Raw genomic sequence first — 20,979 nt, 5'->3', positions numbered from 1 at the left:
TCACCAAATAAGTGAAATAATTATCAAAAAAGAAAAAAAAAAGTAATGAAAATCTTCGAGGAGGAGCTGAATTTGTCCCTGCTTAGAAGGTCTTTGTGGTCCAGAGAAGAAAGGTGACTCTTCCATCTTTACAGAACATGTACAGTAAAAGGTTCTCATGTGTTGCTCCTTAAAACCAATGGTTTCTTCACAAAAAAGAGAAAAACAAAAAAACAAAAAAATAAAACAAAAAAAAAAGGTATATAACTTCTTAGACCTTGTCCACACACTATCTTTTGTATCATTTCTTCATCTGCATTGTTTTCTTGCAGGTCTCCTTCCTGACAGATAGAAATCAAGAGTTGGCTCTTTCCTTAACACCTGATCCCACAATGGACACCCTTGAAAAAGAACAGAAAGGAGTAAGATTTTCAGAAGTGGCGCTTATTTTTGACAGAAAGCCAGAAGATGATGAGCTTGATGGTAACGATGCATCTTTATAAGAATGGCTGAAGAAAACTTTAGGCAAAATCTAAATTGACACTCATTGGAACGACTTAGATTTATATAAGCAGTTAGAATATGGGAATGCTATCCAGATTTCAATTCCTGCTGCTCCTTTGGTTTGTGCTGCAAGAGGTGGGCAAGATGAACAAAAAGCAGTAGGCTGGAAGAGCTGCAGAATGGTTGTACCTCAAGGCTACTTCCCTAGCTGCAATGATGTCTTACAGTGCATTTAATTTCTTATGGCCCCTGTGAAATGACGTGACAATTAAAACTGATTACAAACGTGGAGCCTCGTCCTTATTTTAGATGAAGTATTTCTCAAGGCATCAGTTTCCCGTTCTTTTACTCAAAATTCATAACCGTTGGCGAGTTCTGAGTTTTTGAAAACGACTGCCCCATTTTTCCTAGCGACACGCTGTCCTCAGTAGGACGCTGAGCGACCCCCGCCCTGGGCCCTGCACCGACTCACCCGCCTGCCTCCGGAGGGGCTGAGTCGGCGGGGTTCAACCACAGCCGCGACCCGCCGGCGGCGGCGGCAAAGCGGCAACAAGTGAGGCGGAGGAGAGGGGGATCCTGGCAGCAGAGTGCGGAGCGACAGCCGGCTCTCCCCTTCCCTCTCTGCGGAGGGTGCGGGGGGGCGGAAAGGCGGCGCGGCCTCGCCTTCCTCCTCCGGCGGTGAGCGAGGAACGGGGGAGGGGAACTTTCTGGCACCTTCTGGCTGGGTCGCCGCCGCCGGCGGGCGGGCGGAAGCGGTCGGGCTGCTGGTGGGAGGGAGGAAGGCGGGCGCTGCGGCGGCCGCAGGGAGCGGTACCGGTACCGGTGCCGGTGTTGGTTGCCGGTGCCGGTGAGGATACCGGTGGGGGTCGGGGCAGCGCCATGGCCAAATGGGGGCAGGGGGACCCGCGGTGGATCGTGGAGGAGCGCGCGGACGCCACCAACGTCAACAACTGGCACTGGTGAGGGGCGCGCGCGGCGGCCGTTGGCGGGGAGGCGGCGGAGTCGGTGTCGGTGGTGTCGGTGGTGTCGGTGTCGGTGGGAGGAGAGGCCGCCCTTGGGAGGCGTATGCGGAGCGGGGGGCTGGAGGGGAGTGGGACAGGGACCCAGGGCCCTCAGCGGAGCCGCTTCCTGTGACAGGACGGAGCGGGACGCGACCAGCTGGTCGAAGAGCAAGCTGAAGGAGGTGCTGGTGGGGCTGGTGGTGGAGGGGGAGGCCGGGCGCTGCGAAATCAGTGACCTGAAGCAGGTGGAAGGCGAAGCGTCCTGCAACAGCCGCAAAGGGAAGCTCATCTTCTTCTACGAGTGGAACTTGCGCCTGAGCTGGAAAGGTACAGGGGAAGGGAGGCGGGGAGGGAGCGGGGGCTCTGAGGGGACCGGCACGGCGGGGGCAGCCGCCAGGGCCGGGCTGCGGGAACGTGAGGTGATGTGCTGGCGCTGCAGTGACCCTGCTGCTCCTCGGCTTGTCAGGGGCTGGCGGTGATCCCTCAGGCTCGGGCCAGCCCTGGCAGTGAGGAACCAGCCGGCCTGCCGTGGGAGAGACGCCCCTGGGCTTTCCTTAGCCTTCTCCGGGTGAAAGGAGCACGGTGACCGGAGGCCCAGCATGTTTTCCGCCCTTCCCTTCCCCAGCTTCAAAGAGAAGGCGTGCGCTGATTATGGGGTCCTCTTCGACTTTATCCCGGTCTTTGCAAAGCTCTGCTAATTTGCTCTGCGGGATCAGGGGTGATAGAAAAGTAAACTTTCGGTTTGGTTGGAAAAAACAGGAAAATTTTAGTGAACTGCGGTGAATCAGAATCGTAGGGAGATTGCACGAGACACGTGGGCCTGAACTGTAATAAATGTGTGTTTTTAAATAACCTCGAAATCCTATCTTGGCTTTTCCCCCCCTTCACCTAGGTTTTTTTTACCACAGACGTTTCTTGGCATTGATTTGTTAGCATATCTGCACACTATTGCTCCTTTCGCTTTGCAGGAAGTAAATACTTGTGAAATCGGTATCGCTCACAACGGTGTGCTTAACTTTCTGGTGTGCCCAAATTGCAGCTGTACTAATGCATGCTTGTGGACAGAAACATGACAAGCTAAGTAAAAGTGCAGACGTTTAAAACATCTAGCGTAGTTTACATCGAGGGTAATGAATTACATGAGCGAAAAACTTGAGTGGTAATAAGTAAACTAGGAATAATTCTGGATTATTTGGGACAGCGGGGGCTGTGCCCTTGCTTTTTTGTTGAGCTGCATCCGCTTGCAACTCCAGCTTCATCTTCTCCTGTGCTTGTCCCATGGCACCTCTGTAAATGCAGACCAACCTTAAAGCATTTCTTTGGGCTACATCAAGGAATTATTTCCATTTATTATATGGCTAGAGCTTGATGGCAAATCATGGACCATCTCTGGCATTTGAGTAGGAAGCAGGAAGAGCTGATAAAAAGTGCCTGCAGAAGCAATTGTACATGAACTGCCAAATGACAGATTGTTCCTCCCTAAAATTCTTTCTCAGGCCGCAGTGGTTACTATAGGAGGTGGGATTACAAAGGACTATACTTAATTTCTCCTTAATTCCTGTGCCCCCAAACCAGGGCTTTAGGCCCTGGATCGGTGTTTCAGGCAGTGCTGTGGGCTGCTCCAGTGGGCTGTCTGGGTTTTGAGCTTCTCGTTTTTTGTGTTGCCCTTCCCAGTGCAGTTCTTCATGACTGTGTTTCCTGGTTTGGCTGACTGGAACTTCAGCATTTATTTTGATGCTGAGCCCAGTGCTCCTGTTTGAACAGATTTGGAATGGAGGCCAGCTTCCACAGTAATAGGGGACTTTTAAGAAGTACTGTTATTTCTTTATTTTTGTTTGCATTGATAGTTACGTTTTAAATGTTATGAGCATTTTTGTAAACTGAGAATATACTTACAATCTGAATGTTATTAGAGAGAAAGAAAAACCTTATACTGTGTTGTGCAGTTTATATCAATGCAGTTAAAATAGTTGCCAAATAATTGCCATCAGCTTTTTTGGTTTTATTTTTTTTTAAAGATAAACTAAAATCACCCAAGTTTTAAACACTGGTTTGTTTGGTTTTGTGGGAGTTTTTGTTTCAGTGTTTAAAGCTTAGAAGTAGGCAGAAGCAGTATTTTGTTTGTATTTTTTCATGAAGTATTTCTAAATTATTTTTCTTCTGCTAGATCTTTATGCTCTTCAGTGTTTACTATAGTCAACTGTAGTGTTGTATCAGGTACTTTGTTCAGTTCAGTGTTGCACTGAGTGGAGGGTATCTTGGAGAGCTTAGTTTTAAAGGAGTTTGCTACTACACTGTTAAATTCTGAAAGAGCTGGGACTGATGATTTTTTTTTCTTAATTTGAAGTCACCATGTTGTGTGTTTTTTGTGAGAAGTGAGAGTTCAGACAGGACTGCTAAAACCACTAATTGCTGTAATTATTTCCTTCTTCCAGGATAACTAGTAATTCAAGCTATGATTAAAATCTTTATACATAAGAATGATATTATATATATCCTTAAATATTCAGCCAGCTTGAAAAGTCTGATGTTGGAAAACCATTGCCTTTAGCAATTTAGATTACGGAGCAGCGAGAAAGCGAGGAACTAAGGGTACTTAATGGCACTAAAATTGAGCAAAGTGGCTGTTGTATGTTGTTTGCTTGAAGATGTAATAAGGATTTTTAATGGATTATTCTGCCTTGTGATGGAAGCTTGATTAAAATGTGTATGTCCTGCTAAGATGCAGGTATTTCAATAGTGGATTTATAGGTCAGTCTTTCTAATGTGATTTTATTATTAATTTTCTAAAATACTGGATTGGCAGGAAACAAGTAATTTATTTCTAGGCCTGTTATTGGAGGTCTGTGGAATTCCAGCAAATGATTTGATTGTTTGATAAAAAGGTAATAGTTTTGTTTACATTTCTGTGCTATTTAATGCAAAGCTGTACCAGCATTCTGCCTGTGTAATGTTGACCAACCAACTCTGTTAACTGATTGGACTTTGCTGTCCAGCACAGATACAATTTCCTTTACTTCGTTGGACAGGCAATTTTTTGAAGGGGAAAAAAAATATACTACTTTACGTATTTAAGTTGTTGTCTGGCCTGTGTTATTTGGGAATCTTTATTTTAAAAGTTTTAAAAATTGTTAATAAAATTAGCTGAATGAATACAAGTCAGGTTTGCATTTTGCTGCTAAAAACATCTTCCTGCATGCTTTTTGGGGTGAATATCTAAGATTTGTTTAGGTAAATATGACCTGCTTTTGCAAAGATGGTGTTGCATGTTTTTTCTTGTACTAATCCTGGAGCTGGATGAAGGCAGTAAAGAGAAAATTGAGATGGCTGCATGTGATTTCTGTAGGGTCCAGAAGTGCTTTAGCAGTGTAATTAACCAGTTCACATGGCTTTGTGCTTGAGCTAACAGGTTCTCTGGGAAAGTTTTGAGAAACCCAGAAGAGGTCTTCTAGTTTAGCCTTTCCCTGCATGGGTGTAGTTGTCTACTTTCGGATTAACAGACTTGGCATGTTATGCTACACTGATTGAGCTCCTGTCTAGGAAGGGGTCTTAACACTGTAGCCCACTTCGTGTTTCTCACCACCAGCAGCTCTTTTTCTTGCTGAGAAGCATCTGAGCATTTGTATGGGTACTGTGATCTTGACCACCAGCATGTTAGGTTATACCTGTGCATAGTGCCCCCCTACAGCATGGTGCTTGTTTCAACATGGTGGTTAAAAATAATAAAAGGAAAGTGATGTTAAGTAGTAGATGAATCTAGCCAGCTCCTTGAAGATGAGAGAACCCAAAGAAATACTATTTCTGCCTTTAGGATAATTTCCCTTTTGCAGTCATGCTTAACACGGGGTTGTTTGTATTTTAGAGTTTTGCTGAAAGCTTGTTGTGTTGTGCATGTTTTGACCTTTAAGTTGGTAAAACAGTATGAACATAACTGGATTTGGGGTAGCACTGCACATTTCTGCTATTGCTTTCTGAAGAGATTTTAACATGATCTAAATAGTGAAATAATTTAAATCACTAAATGCCTCTACAAGGCCAAGGGGAAGGAGTCTTCTGTGTAATGGGAAAAAAAAAAAGCGTTAGACCTTAAATTTCTTTTTTTTTTCACTGCAAGGCCTGACATAAGGAATTATGATACACAGGGTTCATATCCTAGAAAATGCTTATAAAGCTGTGTCCGTAAGGGAGAGCTTAATTTCTGTTCTTGCAAAGTCTTCGGAGCATGTACCATGATTACTGGCAGTTTGTGGTAAAGCTACAAAGATTAGGAACATTGCTCCTAACCTTAAAAAAAAAAAATCTTAAAAATTGTTCTAAAACATTTGCAACTGAGGTTTCATTTAAAAAAAAATCTCACTTGTATACCTGTTTGTAGTACATACATACATTTTATGGTGACATGCCAGTATGTTGGGAGCTTTTCAGATATTCAGGAAGGAACAGCTAGCGTTCTAAGGAGCATCTAAATAAAGACAGGTTTAGGAGAAGAGGAGGTTATTTTTCCCCTGTCCCCTTTTAGATTCGCGTTCTGTGTTGGCAGATGTAAGCTGAGAACAGCTGACAAGGCAAGAGCAGCAGCAGCAGCAGAAGGGTAGTGCAGACTGTGCTAAGATGTACCTGTGTGCATGTACATATCTTAATGCATCTGTGCCAAAAAATACAGGCCTGAGAACAGTTTGCTATGAAAGTACCATGAGATGTTTGAGACTTCTGGTTGTTGTTTAGTTCCTATAAATTAGATTCTAGGCAACTTTCTTGAAGTAACACTGTTAATACAACTAATTTCCAAGCATAAAACTCTTGCTATGGGGGAAATAGTTTTTAATAATGCATTTAAGAATTCATTATGTTAATACAGGTACAGTGAAAGAGTCTGGTGAGAAACATAAGGGATCTGTTGAAATTCCTAACCTGTCAGAAGAAAATGAGGTAGATGATACAGAGGTACGTGTATAATACTGATATGGCTATATAGGTTCAGAATTCTTAAATAAAGCGTTAATTGACATATAGGCATCATATTTCGATTTATCCTGTGATTAAGTGCAATAGTAACTTCTGGATAGTTTACTTAATGCTTTCATTTTTAATACTGGAGTAATAACTTGTCTCTGTTTTCAAATTCACCTACTAGGAATATGCACAGTTTTCTTTGATAATTATTGACTGTGTCGATACATTAGCTAGAAATTTGAGAAGAACTCTGCTTGTTGTAGTCTTAAAAAAACCAAGAACACCCCTACAGTTTAAGGGATATCCATATTGGCTGTATAGCAGTTGATGCTGTGGCTTCCACAGATTCTTCAGCCTGTGTAGTTGCTGTGTAGTAGGCAACTCTGCTTATACTTGATGAACAAACTACTTGATAAAGCTATTGTGGAGATGGAGATAATACATTTATTTAAGCTAAAACCCAAGAGGACTTGTTTTAGCAAAGGTAGGATAAACTAAGAAGATGATGAAATTGCAGCTGTCCGTGAATATAGTAAACAAAGCCAAAATATTTCCCGTTGTTGCCAGCATCCAAAAAGCTCACATTTAGATGCTTCTTAGATCTTGCAATTTTTCTGTTTCTAGATAAACATTAGCAAAAAGAAGGGGGAAGGTGATGCTCTGAAGGACCTCATGAGAACTGAAGGAACGATGAAAGTCAGAGAGGCTCTGAGAGATTACCTGAAAGCACTTAAAACAGGTAAATCAAACCAGTGTTTTGTATGAACAATGTGTGCTCTTGTGTACTTGTCTTTCTTGAGTAGATCGGTAATATACTGACAGGTCACTGTGTTTGTATGGTTTGTATTTTGTCACCAGCTGAGATTAAAGTAGTCCTGCCAGTCAGACTCTTTATTGCTGTCAAACATGGCAGTATTCAGAAGTTCTTGTAGTGACCCAGGCTGCATTGTGTCATACATACTGACTGCAGCCCTCAGCTTGTCATTTTTCTGCTGCACTGTTCAGATGTTCATGGAGATTAGTGCATTCCTTCATGGGCAGATGTTGTCAGTGTTGGGTCAGGCTGTAAAGCCTGTGTTTTTAAGGGACATTGCTGTTAGGCTGTGCTGCTAATAAAAACATATTTTTAGCATATGTTGCCATATGTGTAAGGTGGGAGAACTCTGGGTTGGAGTTGTATATCCCAATTCCACAGTTTTGGCTAGCAAGCTTCATTACATGCATAAAGGTCAGGGTGATTGTACAACTCAATTTCATACTGAAAAGTGCTTTTCTTCTTTACAGAGTTTACATTGGGAATGATTCTGCCAACAAAAGCTACTGTAGGTCAGGAACTGGCCACTGAGGAAAAACTAAGTGGGAGCAGTGTGCAAGTAAGTTGGCTTTATGCAAGTGTAAATACGTGTAGCCCCTGTAGATTTTGCTATGGCAAAAATTGTGTAGTTCTGTGATTACCTGCAAAAATGAAAGCCTTTGGCGTTGGAACTGCTTCCTTGTTCCTATGATCAGGGTCTGTCATAGACAAGCAACTCTTCACAGATCCTGGGCATGAGCCTGCACAGGAGGAGGGTAACTGTCTGTATGTACCTCTTAGTGCTTTGTTCTGCAACTGCTGCAGCTCCAGCAAGGGGAGACTGAAATTCACCTACACAGATCACTTCCCCCAGTTTAAAGTTAGCTCTAGGTGTCTTTGGAGCAAATCACACACAATTTTGTCACTTAGTTTAGTGAATCCTGATTAATGCAGAAGTAGGCTGTATAAATAACTTATATCCACAACGCATTTAACTCCTGCCATTCCAGTACTTTCATTTGATCTTCTACCCATTCACATGAATGTTGTTTGCTTTGCAGGATTCCGTTTCACCATCTTTGGATACAGTTGGTGTTAAAATTCCAACAGTGAAGGTACTTATGAGAGAAATCTTCAACTCTCCAGCAGACGAACTTTACAGCATCTTCACAACCAAGGAAGTAAGTGATTCTTTGAGTAGGCAATGTAACCTTATGTGGATGCTCATGTATCTGAATAGCTGTATAGGTAATTAATATGTCACATCCAATAATGTCAAGAACAAATCATCTGGAAACAGAAGGATTAATGAGCTTCCCTTTTCATGTAACTTTGGTAAGAATCTCTAATTGTCAGCATTTGCTCCTCAGGTTTTGCTGAGAAGCTACAGCTTTTAAGTGAGTGAGAAATTTCAGTTGGTCCATAAGTAGCTGAAAATTGCTGACAGAGGCAGTGTGTCAGTTTGGTTCCTGCCCAGGAACAATAGCTGGGTAGCCAACATCACTGACAAGTTGTCAAGTTCTTGGAGTAGCAATCAGAAGGTACTAGAGGATCGTTCAACTTCTACCTTTTTACTGAGAGCATATTAGGGTGCTTTTAGACTTGCAGGTTTTTTTGTTGCTGTTGCATTTGGTTGTTTTTTTTCCCAGTTGTTACCGTAATAGGAAGAAAAGCCACTAAGGCAAAACTGCATCTTGTGTAGTTTGTGTGCAGCTCAATCACATGCTGCTTTGCTGGTTAAAAAAGGTTCACTTTCTTACCTAGGTCTTTGTCCTTCAGGAGCTCGAAGTGCTCATCAACAGCAAAGTTACTAAGGCAAAGTTACTAAGTTTGGGTTTGTGTCCCTCAAAAGGGCCTGGGATGGTTATCAGAGAACTTCTAAATTACAATCCCAGTGCTGCCAGTGGGAACCAGTAATGGCTCTGAGCAGCTTTGTACCTTCCTCGAGCTGCTGCTCTCTCTCATTTCCAAATCTAGTAACAGCCAGTCCTGTCTTTGTGTATGCATGGTTTGTCCATGCCCCTTGCAGGGGGCAGGAGTCTTTGTATTTACCATCACAGGTTTCTCAGCATTTATGGTCTCATTCTGTCACCTCATTTGCCCTTGCTGCTACCACAAAGCTCAGTGGAGTGCTTTTAAAATAAAAAGCCCAGATAGTGCTCAAAGATTCTTACATACATTACAGTTCAGGTAATTTCTTCAGCAAACCTCCCTTGTCTCACAATATGGGGTATTATGCATCAGTACAGACGTGCAGTTAACTGACTTACGATGCTGTGTTCTTTTTTGCTAGTTGGTACAGAAGTTTTCCAAATGTCCTGCTGTGATTGAAGCAGAGAAAGGAGGCAAAATTCAGATGTTTGATGGCTGTGTCAGTGGTGAATATACAGAATTGGTAAGAATTCTGCTCCTACTTTTTGCTTTAAAAAAATGAGGGGTGTGTGTTAGCTTCTCTGGGCTAAAAAGTAATGTGAGTTTCTGACATCTCAGCTTGTCTAATGCATATTCAGTTCCTCTATTTCAAAGCCAGAAATTTGCCATTATGTTGTGTGATTTTTATTTAATTTTTTTTCCCCATAAGAAGAGCAGGCACTGTCTTCACTGAGGGAGAAAAACTCTTGGCCCCACTCTTTTTTACTAGACATGAGAAAGCAGGTTTTAGGTTTATCTCCCAAATTTATATCACTTATTCTTGTAAGTGGAGATACGATGAGGGAAAATATTACATCCTCCTTGATTCAATACTTCTGCAAATAAAAGGGAAAAAATTTAAATCAGAGCTCTGCTGTATTTTGGAAACCTCTGAAAAACCATTTGCACAGTTGTTAAGATTGGACTTGGTTATCTTAACGTCCATCCAGCTGAGGGGCAGTAAGTAGCACTTATGACCAGACAATTTTTAATAAAGCCAAACCTTGGAAAATGGGATTCAAGATGATAAAAAATGGTTTTTATTCCAGAAAGAGCTGAGTCTGGAAACCACGCTGCAGAGCTGTTAAACCTGAGATTGGCCTCAGTGGTGACATCCCACTATGGAAGCTGAGGGAAGTCAGCTGTATTTATCAACCTTTGCAGTTAGATACTGAACTATGTAGCTAAAACAGTCTAAATATAAACTTAATGCCTTAGTGAGAACAAGGAGCCTGACTTGAAGCAAACTTCAGATGACTTAATGCTTATGCTGAAGTTCCTTCCCTTCTGAGGAGGCTGTAAATCTTTTTTATGCAGTAGTGCCTAACCCGTACATTCAAGCAGGCTGGGTAGCTTAACAGAAAGTATTGGGCATACCCTGTCAAGCTTAGAAATTCCAGAGGTGAAAGTATGACTGGTACTTGTGCCATTTCAAGGTCTGCAGGAAAACCAACATTGTATGTGTGGTAACTTACCAGACCTTTTCCCACAGATAAAATAAAACACGAATATAGCAAACAAGATCTTGATGAAAACAGTTTATTTAAAAAAAAAAAAAACCAAACTCAACAAACCCCTGTCTTTGCACTGTCTCCATGCATGTGTCTGCTATTACATAAGATAAATCAGGAGAGGAGTATTTTCAGGGGAGAACTGGTATTGAGTAGTTGTAATGGGAATTATCTCAAATGCTAATGGGGAGAATCTCCTCATCTTCTTGCAGGTCCCGAGCCAGAGAATTGTCTTGAAGTGGAGGTGTAGAAACTGGCCTGACGGTGAGTCTCTGTGGGCCTCTAACAGAGGCTGCACTCGGGGGGCAGCAGGGACAAACTTGACAGCTGAGAGCTTTGCTCACTGGAAGCTCACCTGGTCTGTGTTCTTTGGAGAACAGCCTGATGTCCGTAGCAGTTGTCATCTATGGAAATAGGCTTTGCTCGGATACAGACAAAAGCAGACAGAAAATCAGCAATAACAAATGCAATCCTTTAAAAAATGCTTCATTGAAATGTTTTATTTTCTTCCTTCAGAACATTATGCAACGGTAGCCTTGAATTTCAAGGACATGGCTGCTCAAACGGAACTGCAGTTAGAGTGCAATGGAGTTCCTGTCTCTAACGAAGACAGTACAAGACAATGTTGGAAGAAGCAGTATTTTGAAGATATACATATTTTTCTGCAGCAATCCAAAGACAATATGGAATGATGGCAGCACTGTAGTTTTGTTAGGGCATTGCTTTTTATACGTTGTTAACATTTGGTTTTTTAAAAAGTAATTTATTTGTGGGAAGAATTAAGGCCCACCTCTATGATACTGTAAATAATTTAAGCATTATTTAAGGATTTTTACTGAATGAGGTGGCGAGTAAGGCAGGCTGTGTATGAACAGCTTCACTTGGGCAAACTGATCTCTCTTCTGCTTGCCTGCAACTTAACTTTAGAGAATAATTATGATGCAGCTGCAGTAATGTACTACCAGAATAGGTAGGTAAGCAACACAAATCAATAGCATTTGCAGTTCTTTAATATTCAATGTATCAAGTGGCAAAATTGAATTTCTCTAGGAGAGGGGGTTCCCATCCGAGGTGAGCTGAAAGGGATTATGGACTGCTGATACATTAGAGCTTTCAAGAAGAGTGGGGATGGATGCAGTTTACAGCCTCTTTAAATACTACTTAAAATTGCTTTAAGTGCAGACTGAGTTTGTTTCTAACTCCATAGACAGTTTTAGGAAAAGATAATTAACAATTCCATGTAATTCAGGTTAGTCTGACAGTTACCACTGCTATGGCTGCATGTGCTGGACTCCTTTTCTTGACCCGAGTGTGAAATTTATTTTGGAAAAAACAAATAGTAATAACACTTTCCTTTTGCAACTCTGTAAACCTTCCACTTGCATCATTTAGGGTTCCTGGCAATTCTGTATCTCAAATTAAAGTGGGCAACTGTTTGTTAAAGAAGTTTGGGATATTCAAAGTAAATACTTGTTACTTTAATTAAACCACATTGAAGTTAGCAAGGATAACTCACTTCTCAATTGCTTTATAAAAAGTGCATTAAGTATGCAATTTGAAACAAATTGACCAAAAAAAGCAAAGCTGCCTTTGGAAAACATGGGTGGTTCAATAAAATCTGTGATTTTACATGCCGTGTATTTTTTCCATTAACTGATAAACGCCCTTCACTGTATAGTAGTCAAGTCCTGTATATTTTTTTCTTACAGGATACCAACATAAGGCAACTTGACCACACAAACTTAAACCATCCAGAAGATAAAGATGTGCTGCTCATTTCTACAAGTGAGGTTTTCCCTGACAAGTTTGCTGTCAGTTATCCCCTTTGAGCTTAGGTGTGGCTTGTAGTAACAAGTGTGGCTTGTAGTAACAAGAACAAATGCCTCCCAGTAACCTATACAGATGGGTTACAGAGTGTTGCATGCTTACATTTTAGGTGTCCAGACAGGGTGTGGAGAACATCCTCCTAGGAAGTGTTGTGTTTTCTGACATATTTAAAGACAAAGAGCCTAAAATTTAGAATACAAAAATGGATTGTAAGGGTATTGGTTGACAAAGGGGCAATCTTTAAATAAAACCAGAAAATCTCAGTTTAAGACAGAAAGCAGGGTAAGCAAGTCTGTGTATAGCTGTTTTAAGAGGTTTTGTGACAATTCAGTATCTGAGAGGAGAGTGTTACCTATAATGATAAGTTTCTTTAAACAGTATCTACGGCCCCATTACTTCTCTGGGCAGTGTGCCTCACCTGTTTTCCTCCTGACCAAAGCCCCCTTCTCTTCACCTTAGGGTCACAAGTGCCCCACTACTTGTGTGTTTTTTCTGGTCTGAACGCTCATCTCCTTCCACTAGCAGGAATATCCAGCTGGATCAATTGGCAGTCATCAGTGTTTAAAAAAGAAGTGACTTACTTGTGTTTCCAGAGTTGCACCATTCACTTCCAAGTGTGGGACAGCCAAAAACCCCCCAAAAGTCTTGTGTTGCTGCTGGGAGGTCAGGGATTATGCCAGGAGGAACAGCCCCAGCCAGCTCTGACTTACTCTGTAAGGAAGGGGTAGTGAACTGGAGGTGACATCTTCTGTAGGGTTCTTGTTCCCTTGCATGCGGGTGCAGCTCTAAGTTTGGTAAGTACAAGCTTTCTTAAGTTTAAAATAGGAAGTGCCCACCTTGTCATCCTGCTTGTAGGCCAGACTAGTGTAAGAAACAGGCAGTGTTCACAGCCCAAACAGCCCCTGATGACTGCCCCTAGAGTAAAAAAAAAAAACAAAACAAAAAACCAAACCAAAACAAAAAAACATTAAGGACATTTTTTTTCTTACTGCTTTACCAGCATTTCTACACTCTTCCCACCTCCACTATATGTGCAAGAGCTTAGCTGACATTAGTATTGTATTGCCAACCTAGAGGTTCAATTTCTGCACACAGTTATTTTGGAATTGAAAAAAATCAAAAGTTGATTTCACGTGCAGCAGGTAGCCTATAGGAGAACTTCTAGCACAGCCAGCCAGCCATTGCCTAAAGGGGCAATTGTTATCTTAGAGAGGCAAATCAATTTGTTCTTGAGTGTTAAAATTCCTGGTAGAGTCTCCAAGAATGTAAGAAAACAAAAAAACATTAAACTACTTGTCCTTCCTTCTCAGCTCTTGAGCACAGTTAGGAGTTACACATAATTTAGTAACACTATGATAATTATTTGATAGTATCATACATAATACAGTTCAGTATCATAAATGTAGTTTGTTTTCTAAGTAAGTCTCTCTGAAGAGTCCCCTATTTTCCAATATAAACGTGAAAATAGCAGGAGTGGAGACAGATGTAGAGCTTGTAAGAAATATGATCAGATTGATTGGAATTCATGTGTTTTAAGGAGACTGTTCAGCACAGAAGACATTCCAGGGAGTATGAGTAGTATCAAACAAGTGACAGAACAGAAAGAGGACAAGGTACTTCTGCTTGTGATGCACTGCTTTCATAACATACTAAAATTCTGCCTACAAACCTGGTCTCAGAGGAAAAATAAAAGGAAAAATAATTAAATGTGCAAGTCAAAATTTCTATGAGAGTAACCAGAAATCTGTACAGAGGAGGGTCTTAACAGCTGAAGCCCAGGAGACAGAGGCTTGTTGCTGGGGACTCTGCACAGTGAGGACAGAGGAAAGTATTTTAAAAGCTCAATTTGAAAGGGTTAAATTGGAGGTGGGACTTCCAGGAGGAAACAGATAATTTAAATGAGGTGGGATGAGCCATGGAAGAGAATAAAAGCATTAAGGGACTGTGGAAGCCATTTGAAGACAGCTGTTTTTTTTTTTTAAAGATGGAGATAAAAAAAGCATTCATGAAGGTAAAGAAATACAAACTAGAAAATGGGTTAAAATTAAAAGAAGGGGAATGCTATGGAAGAAACCATGACTTAAAGAACATACAAAACCATATAGAGAACATACGAAAAAAACACACAGAGGAAAATAGGTGCAAACAAGAATATGGAAGACAAGTTTGTGCAGGTACTGCTTTCTTTTGTTCAAAAAGGGATACCAGGAAAAAAATTCCCAGTAGAAGTTGCAGGAATACTCAAATTAAGAGGGAAAATGAAAAATAATGTAAGGCAAGAGCAGTAAAAACTGATACTGCTGCTAATCTTGACACAACTTTTAAGCAAGGTAATAGAAAAGTCAGTATTAAATTTAGTCAGTTTAGGACTACAGGATACTTAATTAGAGTTGATCACATTTTTTAATACATCAGATTTGCTTTTCTAAGAGGTTGCAAAGGAACTACTGGCCCAGCCTAACTTGTATGCACTGCACGTGTCTTTCTGCAAGAACGGACTTGGCCTGGAGCTGCCAAACCCCAGCAACCATCACAATTTCTGTGTGAATGGAAAATGCTTATCAAATAAGTGGACTTCCAGTGGGATTCTAGATGGCCAGTTATGTATGTTACAAAATAATTGACAATAAAATACGAAACTACCCCTAATTGCATTTGCAAATCACATGCAAGTCTGCAGGGGAAAAACATCCTAAAAATAGCTTTAAGGGCTTAGTCAATATCAGTGTCCAGTTGAACACAGTGGATTAATGTTCATCATCTGGGAATGCAGAAGAGACAAAAGGGTGGATTACTTGTGTATAATCTATGAAAATTACTAAAATTATGTTTATAATTGGTATACAATTCAAAACAGGTTTTGAAAGAAAGAGAAAAAAACAAGACAAAAGACAGAATCCCACTCTTAATAACTGTATTATGGCTTCATCTCACTCTGCCTAAGAAGCTAGAGCCAGTGAAGTGCAAGAGCTGAAAGGTGGAGTCAGAACGTACCAAAAATCAGAGGCACATGTTAATAAGAGAAATTATTAATTGAGACTGCTCACCACAGGGTTTTGATGGCTGCTTCATCTTTTGAAGATTTCTAGGTCAGTAGGAGATTATCCTTCTGAAGAGATCTTAACCCATCCATTAGTTGGCTTGATAGAAGACTTGATGAATTCTGATACTTGTTATGCAGAAGTTCTGAGTAGAAGCTATTGATGATCTCTCTGAAGTTACAATCTGAGGAGGAGTTGATCAGAAAGGGTAATAAAATTACTCCTAAAGAAAGTGAAAACATAATTATTTCAAGTCTGAATAACAAGGACAACTTAACACTCGCTAGGAATAGAAGATGAAAAAAAAATATATATAATAATAGCGGAATATATAGGAATATAAAAGCTTAACTTTAAAGACAGAAGCAGTTCATTACAGAAGGATAAAAACCTGAGTAGATTCAAAGACTGAGTCATCACAAAACATCACAGAAGAATGATGGAGAAGCAAATGATGCTCAGTTACATCAAATGGTAGACAGAATGAAGGGAATTTGGAAGAAAAGACCACAACAGACATGTTATGTGGGCAACAGAAATACAAATGAGCTCAGCAACTGGAAAATGAAGCTGAAAATGGAGTTTAATCAGATATTAAAATCAGTATCATTGACAGTCTGAAAGATCACATAGGAAATGGATATTGCTGAGAAATAACAGGAGGAAATGTGACAAGGAAAGGTGATAAAAGTCATTCCAGCATTTCAGGGGGTTGGAGAAGTTGTCAAGGAAGGAAGGCCAGATGGACCAGGCCTCAGGGCGGCAGAGGGGAAAAAAGGAAGGATGTCTGCCAATGGTGCAGGAGAAAAAAACAGGTAACATAAGTTAAAATTAAGGAAACTGTATCAGCTTTTGACACCACTGCATGTTCTAACACCGTGAGGAAAAATGGAAACAACCACCAGTCCCTCTCAAATGTGTGACTGAACATGCACGCAGAGTAAACCAGAAAAGTACCAACATTTACATCAGTTATATACATTGGGTCATCGTTTCTTGCTGCAGTTTAATTTTTGAAGTGGTCTTTGATGAGAAATTCAAAGACTGAAGCAACATATTATAAACAAATGAAAAGTCATCACAATCAGTTTAATGAAGTGCACAGAATAGCAATTGATCATGTCAATAAAAATAAAACAATTAATTTTACATCAAGTGTGCTTTATTTCCTCCACAGGTATTCTGTTAAATAAAGCACCATATATATACTGCCAGGCCACAGCTAAAGAGGATTCTTTACAGAATCAAATTTCTTGTGGTTGTTTAGTATACAAGTAAACTTAATTTTGATAATAAGAACCACAGCGATCTGAGGCAATCTGCCTCTATTATAAGGTACAAAACTGGCACAGAGGACACCATATTATACACAGTAAAAATGCCATAAGTTTAAATTACATCATACAGGGCAAGGAGGCCCTGTTCTCCCAGACAGCCATATTAAATGAAAGCCACTACAGTGAACTCTTAATTACATAAAACATATCCATTATCTGATTGCCCTTTAAGAAAGTGTACGGTAGATGCCAAAAAAATTAGAAAAAAAAAAAAAAAAAAAGAAAGAAAGAAAGAGAGAAAAAAAAAAATCAGGAGTTCTGCCTGACCAAGAATTAAGCATATAAATCTATCTTGCCATTCAAGCAGAGAGCACTGGACAAACTGAAGCACAAAACAGAAATAAGCAAAACTTATACAAACAGCATTTTGGGGGAAGGAAAAAAAAAAGTTAAAAGCAGACATGCTCCATCTAATGTCAAGAAGCAGCTTGGTTTCCTTTTCCAGATATCCTTGTGACCACGTGAATCGTAGACTCAATGGTCCTGCACAGGATGTCTAAAATGTCATGCTGCTGCATGTGACTAAAAAGTCCTCTGGAATGGCCACAACTGATTGATAAACTCGTTTCAGGGTCCTGGGATGGTAAGGCTTGACCATCACAGCTCCTCAAATCTGCGAGGTCAGATAAAACTGACGAAATAGATGTGGAAGGAAACTCCGAGTCCTCCTCAGCTCCAATTGAATCCTTGGAAGTCTGCAGGTCTTTAAACTCCTTGCATTCTTCAAATTTACCGTTTCCTGACTGCTCTTCCATGTGCTGTGACCGCGTCGCTAACATTATGTCTTCTGAAAACGAAGATGGGACTTCCATTCTGTACTCTTTGACAGAACTGTTCTCAGGGGAAGGAGGATCTTGCTCAGTGCCTGGGTCAATGATTGAAGAGTCCCGTGTCTCATTATCCGAAGTGCTTGTTGGGGTCAGCGCCTCTCGGGGTTCAGTTTTTGTATCACTGATGCAGCTGTCTACAGTGTGCTCCTCGTCGCTGCTGACCCGTCTTCTCTTCACAGGAGTAGCTCCTTCATCATCTGTAAGGAAAAAAAGCCAACATACTGTGCTCATGCCATACATCCAAGTAATAGGTTCCTGCATATTTTTATCCTTCTCCATATTAAACACAGTACTTCAATAAATACTAATTTCCTTACAGCAATTGCCTAGAATTTTAGGTGCATAATAAAATAATATTTCTTGTGTACTGTTGAGGATTGGAGCCAAGAGACATCCCACCTTCAGTGGTGAGGAAACTATGTATTATGCTCATGTTGTAGAACCTTAGAATTGGTAGAGATAAGACACTCTTAGAGAAGACAAACCTTTAGTTTTTCTTTCTTTGGCTTCTTGCTCTTGTAATGAGTTCCTCTGTTGCTGACAAGCTCTACATTTGTTTAAAAGCTCTTGTAAAGTTGGAATCAAGGCTGAATTAAGCTGTTTGGGAGTGTGCACTGAAAGCAGCAAGGCAAGTGCTCGGAGGTCCTAAAACAGAAGTAAACAAATGTTAACTAGCGTTGTTTCACACTTATTTTGTTAACTCTGCACAGACAGATTTGTGCAACAAGCAGAGACTTGAACATATCCTAAATATCACTGTTGACAGCCAGTTACAACAGCTGCCCATGCTCTCACCAGGAGTCCAGCTTACAAAAAAGAGCAAAATGTGGCCACCTCTTCAATTAGAACCTGGCACAGGGCACTGAGGAGTTTCCACAGAAAATAAAAAAGCTGCCTCCAAAACAATGCTGGTATTTAACAATTTAGAAAAGACTCACCCCATTTAAAGTAGAGCTTGCTTTGGAAATTTCAACTCTCTGGTTGCTGAAGTCAGATTCGAGGCTTTGATACTGGTTTATTAGATTTGTAATTAAAGTGTTGATTAAGTTGGCACAGTTTGCTTCAGAAAACACCTGCCCTTGGACCTGAGAAAAGAATATAACCTTTTTTTGAACCACAAAAAACCAAAACAGTAAAAACAGTAAAACAGTAAACAGTATCCCAAACTGAAGTAGCATAGATGACTACGTATCTTGAGACAGAAACTATCACTGAAAAAACACCTACCTTTAGAAGAAAATGGGTCAAAAAGGTGTACACAATGTTGTTGTTAAGAAAGGTCCTTTCGTCCATCAGAATACACTTTATATATTCTGCAAAAACCGGATCTTCACAGAGGAGCTTTACACAGTTCTTTGACATGGCGGACTGGTGAAGAAAGAGAACGTGGCACAGTCACGCCTGCAGGTACGGCACTGCGGTGCCGCTGTCTGCAGCCAGTCTCATCTGGAGACATCCAGCCAGGCCTATGGATGTTCTAGAATTCATACTGGGCCATTCTTACTGATACTGGTACCTCAGGTCTATCAGGTATCAATAAATGTTACAATTTAATTATTGGTAATTATTCATATTTTCCTGTTAGGAAGTTGATTCCATAGGAATACCAGTTTATCACCATCAGTAGGGATGTGAAGGGGTAGACTTGTGAGCCACCTACAGGGTCCTGTATTTTCAATGTTTAACCACTACCCATTAGTTACAATTTACAGGTTAATCTTGGTTTCCCCTTCCTTTGTTTTGCCTGTATTCTCATTCTGTTAATTCCCAAGCCCACTGGCTCTTACCTGAGTCTGACAAAGCTCAGTCCAAAGTTTGGGGAATAACGCAAGATGAAGTGGTAAACCTTCATATGCAACTAGGACACCTGAAATTTTATAAGAAAATAAGTTACTGTGTGAGAGTTTTGTTGGAGATCCTCACTTCTTGATAAAAGTAGTACCAAGGCTAATTTTATAAGACCACAGGCTAATAATTTTTTATAATCAGAAAGCCTATAGACTGAAATGTTTACAATATATTTAATAAATACATGTTCAGCAGTTCTGTAACATGTAAAAAAACTAAAGAGCTGGCTTTAGTTCTGTGTTTGTAATTAGGCTATTTTATTGCTGTTGTACATTTTCAACTGGTCAACTACACCACTTAAAAGTGTAATAATTTTTAAAGAGTAATCTTCATTATAACCCAAGCACTATTGTTACATAGACCAAGAGTTATGGGACACACTGAGCAGTGGCAAACAATACACGTTCCCAGTATACTTCATAACTAACACAACCTATAGCAAGTATTAATTAATGCCATGTAAAAAGCTTGACAAACAATGAGCAAACTGATTCAAGGGCTCAAAAGAACATTCTACTGCCATTGCTCTTTAGACAAGATTATTTTAGTATAGTTTTATTTGTCTAGAAGTGGTATTTAATTGTAGTTAGGTAGCCAGCTACCACGGGTAGAGAAAACAAGGAGGTATTTTCAGAAGGTGGTTAATTCTGCTTCAGCTAGCTAAGAGCCAGAAGATCTCTTGGAAGGAATGTACACCTCTCCACTGACTACAGAGGAAACTCTGGCTCTGTGTCTTAATTTTTAGAGAACTGAAGTGAGAAAGGGAGACTCTGCTCCCAGCCCATGTATCTGTGTGAAAACTATTTGTATGACACAGAGGTTTGTGGGTTTGTGCATCTGCACATGCCACACAGGTAACTAACTGCTCATCCTGGGGACTGTGGTAGAAGACAAAATTAAAAAACAAACCAACCACAATTTGCCTTTGGAGTAGCACAGGGGCAACTCAAGGCTGGAAAGAGCTGGATGGCTGGAGGAGTGAGACAGATAAAGCCAGGAATACTTTGTTCACACACACCAAAAAGTAGGTTTCATTGTGACAGGAATACACCTAAATACCGGAGGTATCTGCCGGCAGAGCTGAACCAGTACAAACTACATGACTGAGAGGTTATAATCTAATTAAACATCATGATGGTTTCCAAAACTATGGAAATCAGTGGAAAACTATGAACAACGGAATCAGTGCTATGGCCAGTCAATAATGTCCTTGGCAGAGGCGCTGATATAGCCATTTAAACTGCCAACACCCACCCTCCCCTCCTCCCCTGCAAAAAAAAAAAAAAAAAAAGAAAAAAGAAAAAAAAAAGTGAGTACTGTATTAAAATGCTAGATGTGCAAGGAGACTGAATGCTCACTGATTGCCTCAGGTCCTTTCTGGAAAGGCTGAAGTGTGACAGTCACATGAAGACAGACATTATACACATCATACAGTAATGCAGGA

General features: G+C 40.6%; 3 protein-coding genes across 11 annotated transcripts in view; 2 read left to right on the top strand and 1 right to left on the bottom strand.

Moving 5' to 3' along the window:
* Positions 1-772, top strand: part of LOC139794567 (protocadherin Fat 4-like) — a 40,755-nt gene extending 39,983 nt beyond the window's left edge. The window contains exon 44 of the mRNA XM_071740326.1: positions 312-772. Within this exon, the coding sequence (XP_071596427.1) occupies positions 312-482 (171 nt within the window). The 3' untranslated portion in view covers positions 483-772. The remainder of the gene's footprint in view (positions 1-311) is intronic.
* A 430-nt stretch (positions 773-1,202) lies between these two features.
* LOC139794570 (activator of 90 kDa heat shock protein ATPase homolog 2-like) lies at positions 1,203-12,281 on the top strand. The gene is made up of 9 exons (XM_071740329.1): positions 1,203-1,442; positions 1,621-1,811; positions 6,343-6,428; positions 7,062-7,176; positions 7,722-7,810; positions 8,292-8,411; positions 9,524-9,625; positions 10,865-10,916; positions 11,169-12,281. Exons 1-9 carry the CDS (start codon positions 1,363-1,365, stop codon positions 11,342-11,344), a joined length of 1,011 nt encoding a protein of 336 aa, XP_071596430.1. The 5' UTR covers positions 1,203-1,362; the 3' UTR covers positions 11,345-12,281.
* A 4,228-nt stretch (positions 12,282-16,509) lies between these two features.
* USP34 (ubiquitin specific peptidase 34) overlaps positions 16,510-20,979 on the bottom strand; it is a 127,192-nt gene continuing 122,722 nt past the window's right edge. For 5 of the 9 annotated variants that reach the window (XM_071740316.1, XM_071740319.1, XM_071740318.1 and 2 more), the window contains exons 77-81: positions 19,475-19,554; positions 18,915-19,055; positions 18,626-18,772; positions 18,173-18,332; positions 16,510-17,884 (exon numbers count right to left, since the gene is read on the bottom strand). In XM_071740316.1, the coding sequence (XP_071596417.1) occupies positions 17,274-17,884; positions 18,173-18,332; positions 18,626-18,772; positions 18,915-19,055; positions 19,475-19,554 (1,139 nt within the window). In that variant the 3' untranslated portion in view covers positions 16,510-17,273. The remainder of the gene's footprint in view (positions 17,885-18,172; positions 18,333-18,625; positions 18,773-18,914; positions 19,056-19,474; positions 19,555-20,979) is intronic. The other 4 variants (XM_071740321.1, XM_071740320.1, XM_071740322.1 and 1 more) reach the window with 1 other exon arrangement.

The sequence above is a fragment of the Heliangelus exortis genome, chromosome 3 (assembly GCF_036169615.1).
Source record: "Heliangelus exortis chromosome 3, bHelExo1.hap1, whole genome shotgun sequence".
Taxonomy (NCBI): domain Eukaryota; kingdom Metazoa; phylum Chordata; class Aves; order Apodiformes; family Trochilidae; genus Heliangelus; species Heliangelus exortis.
Note: the sequence above shows the minus strand (reverse complement) of the source record. Positions and strands in the feature narration are given on the sequence as shown.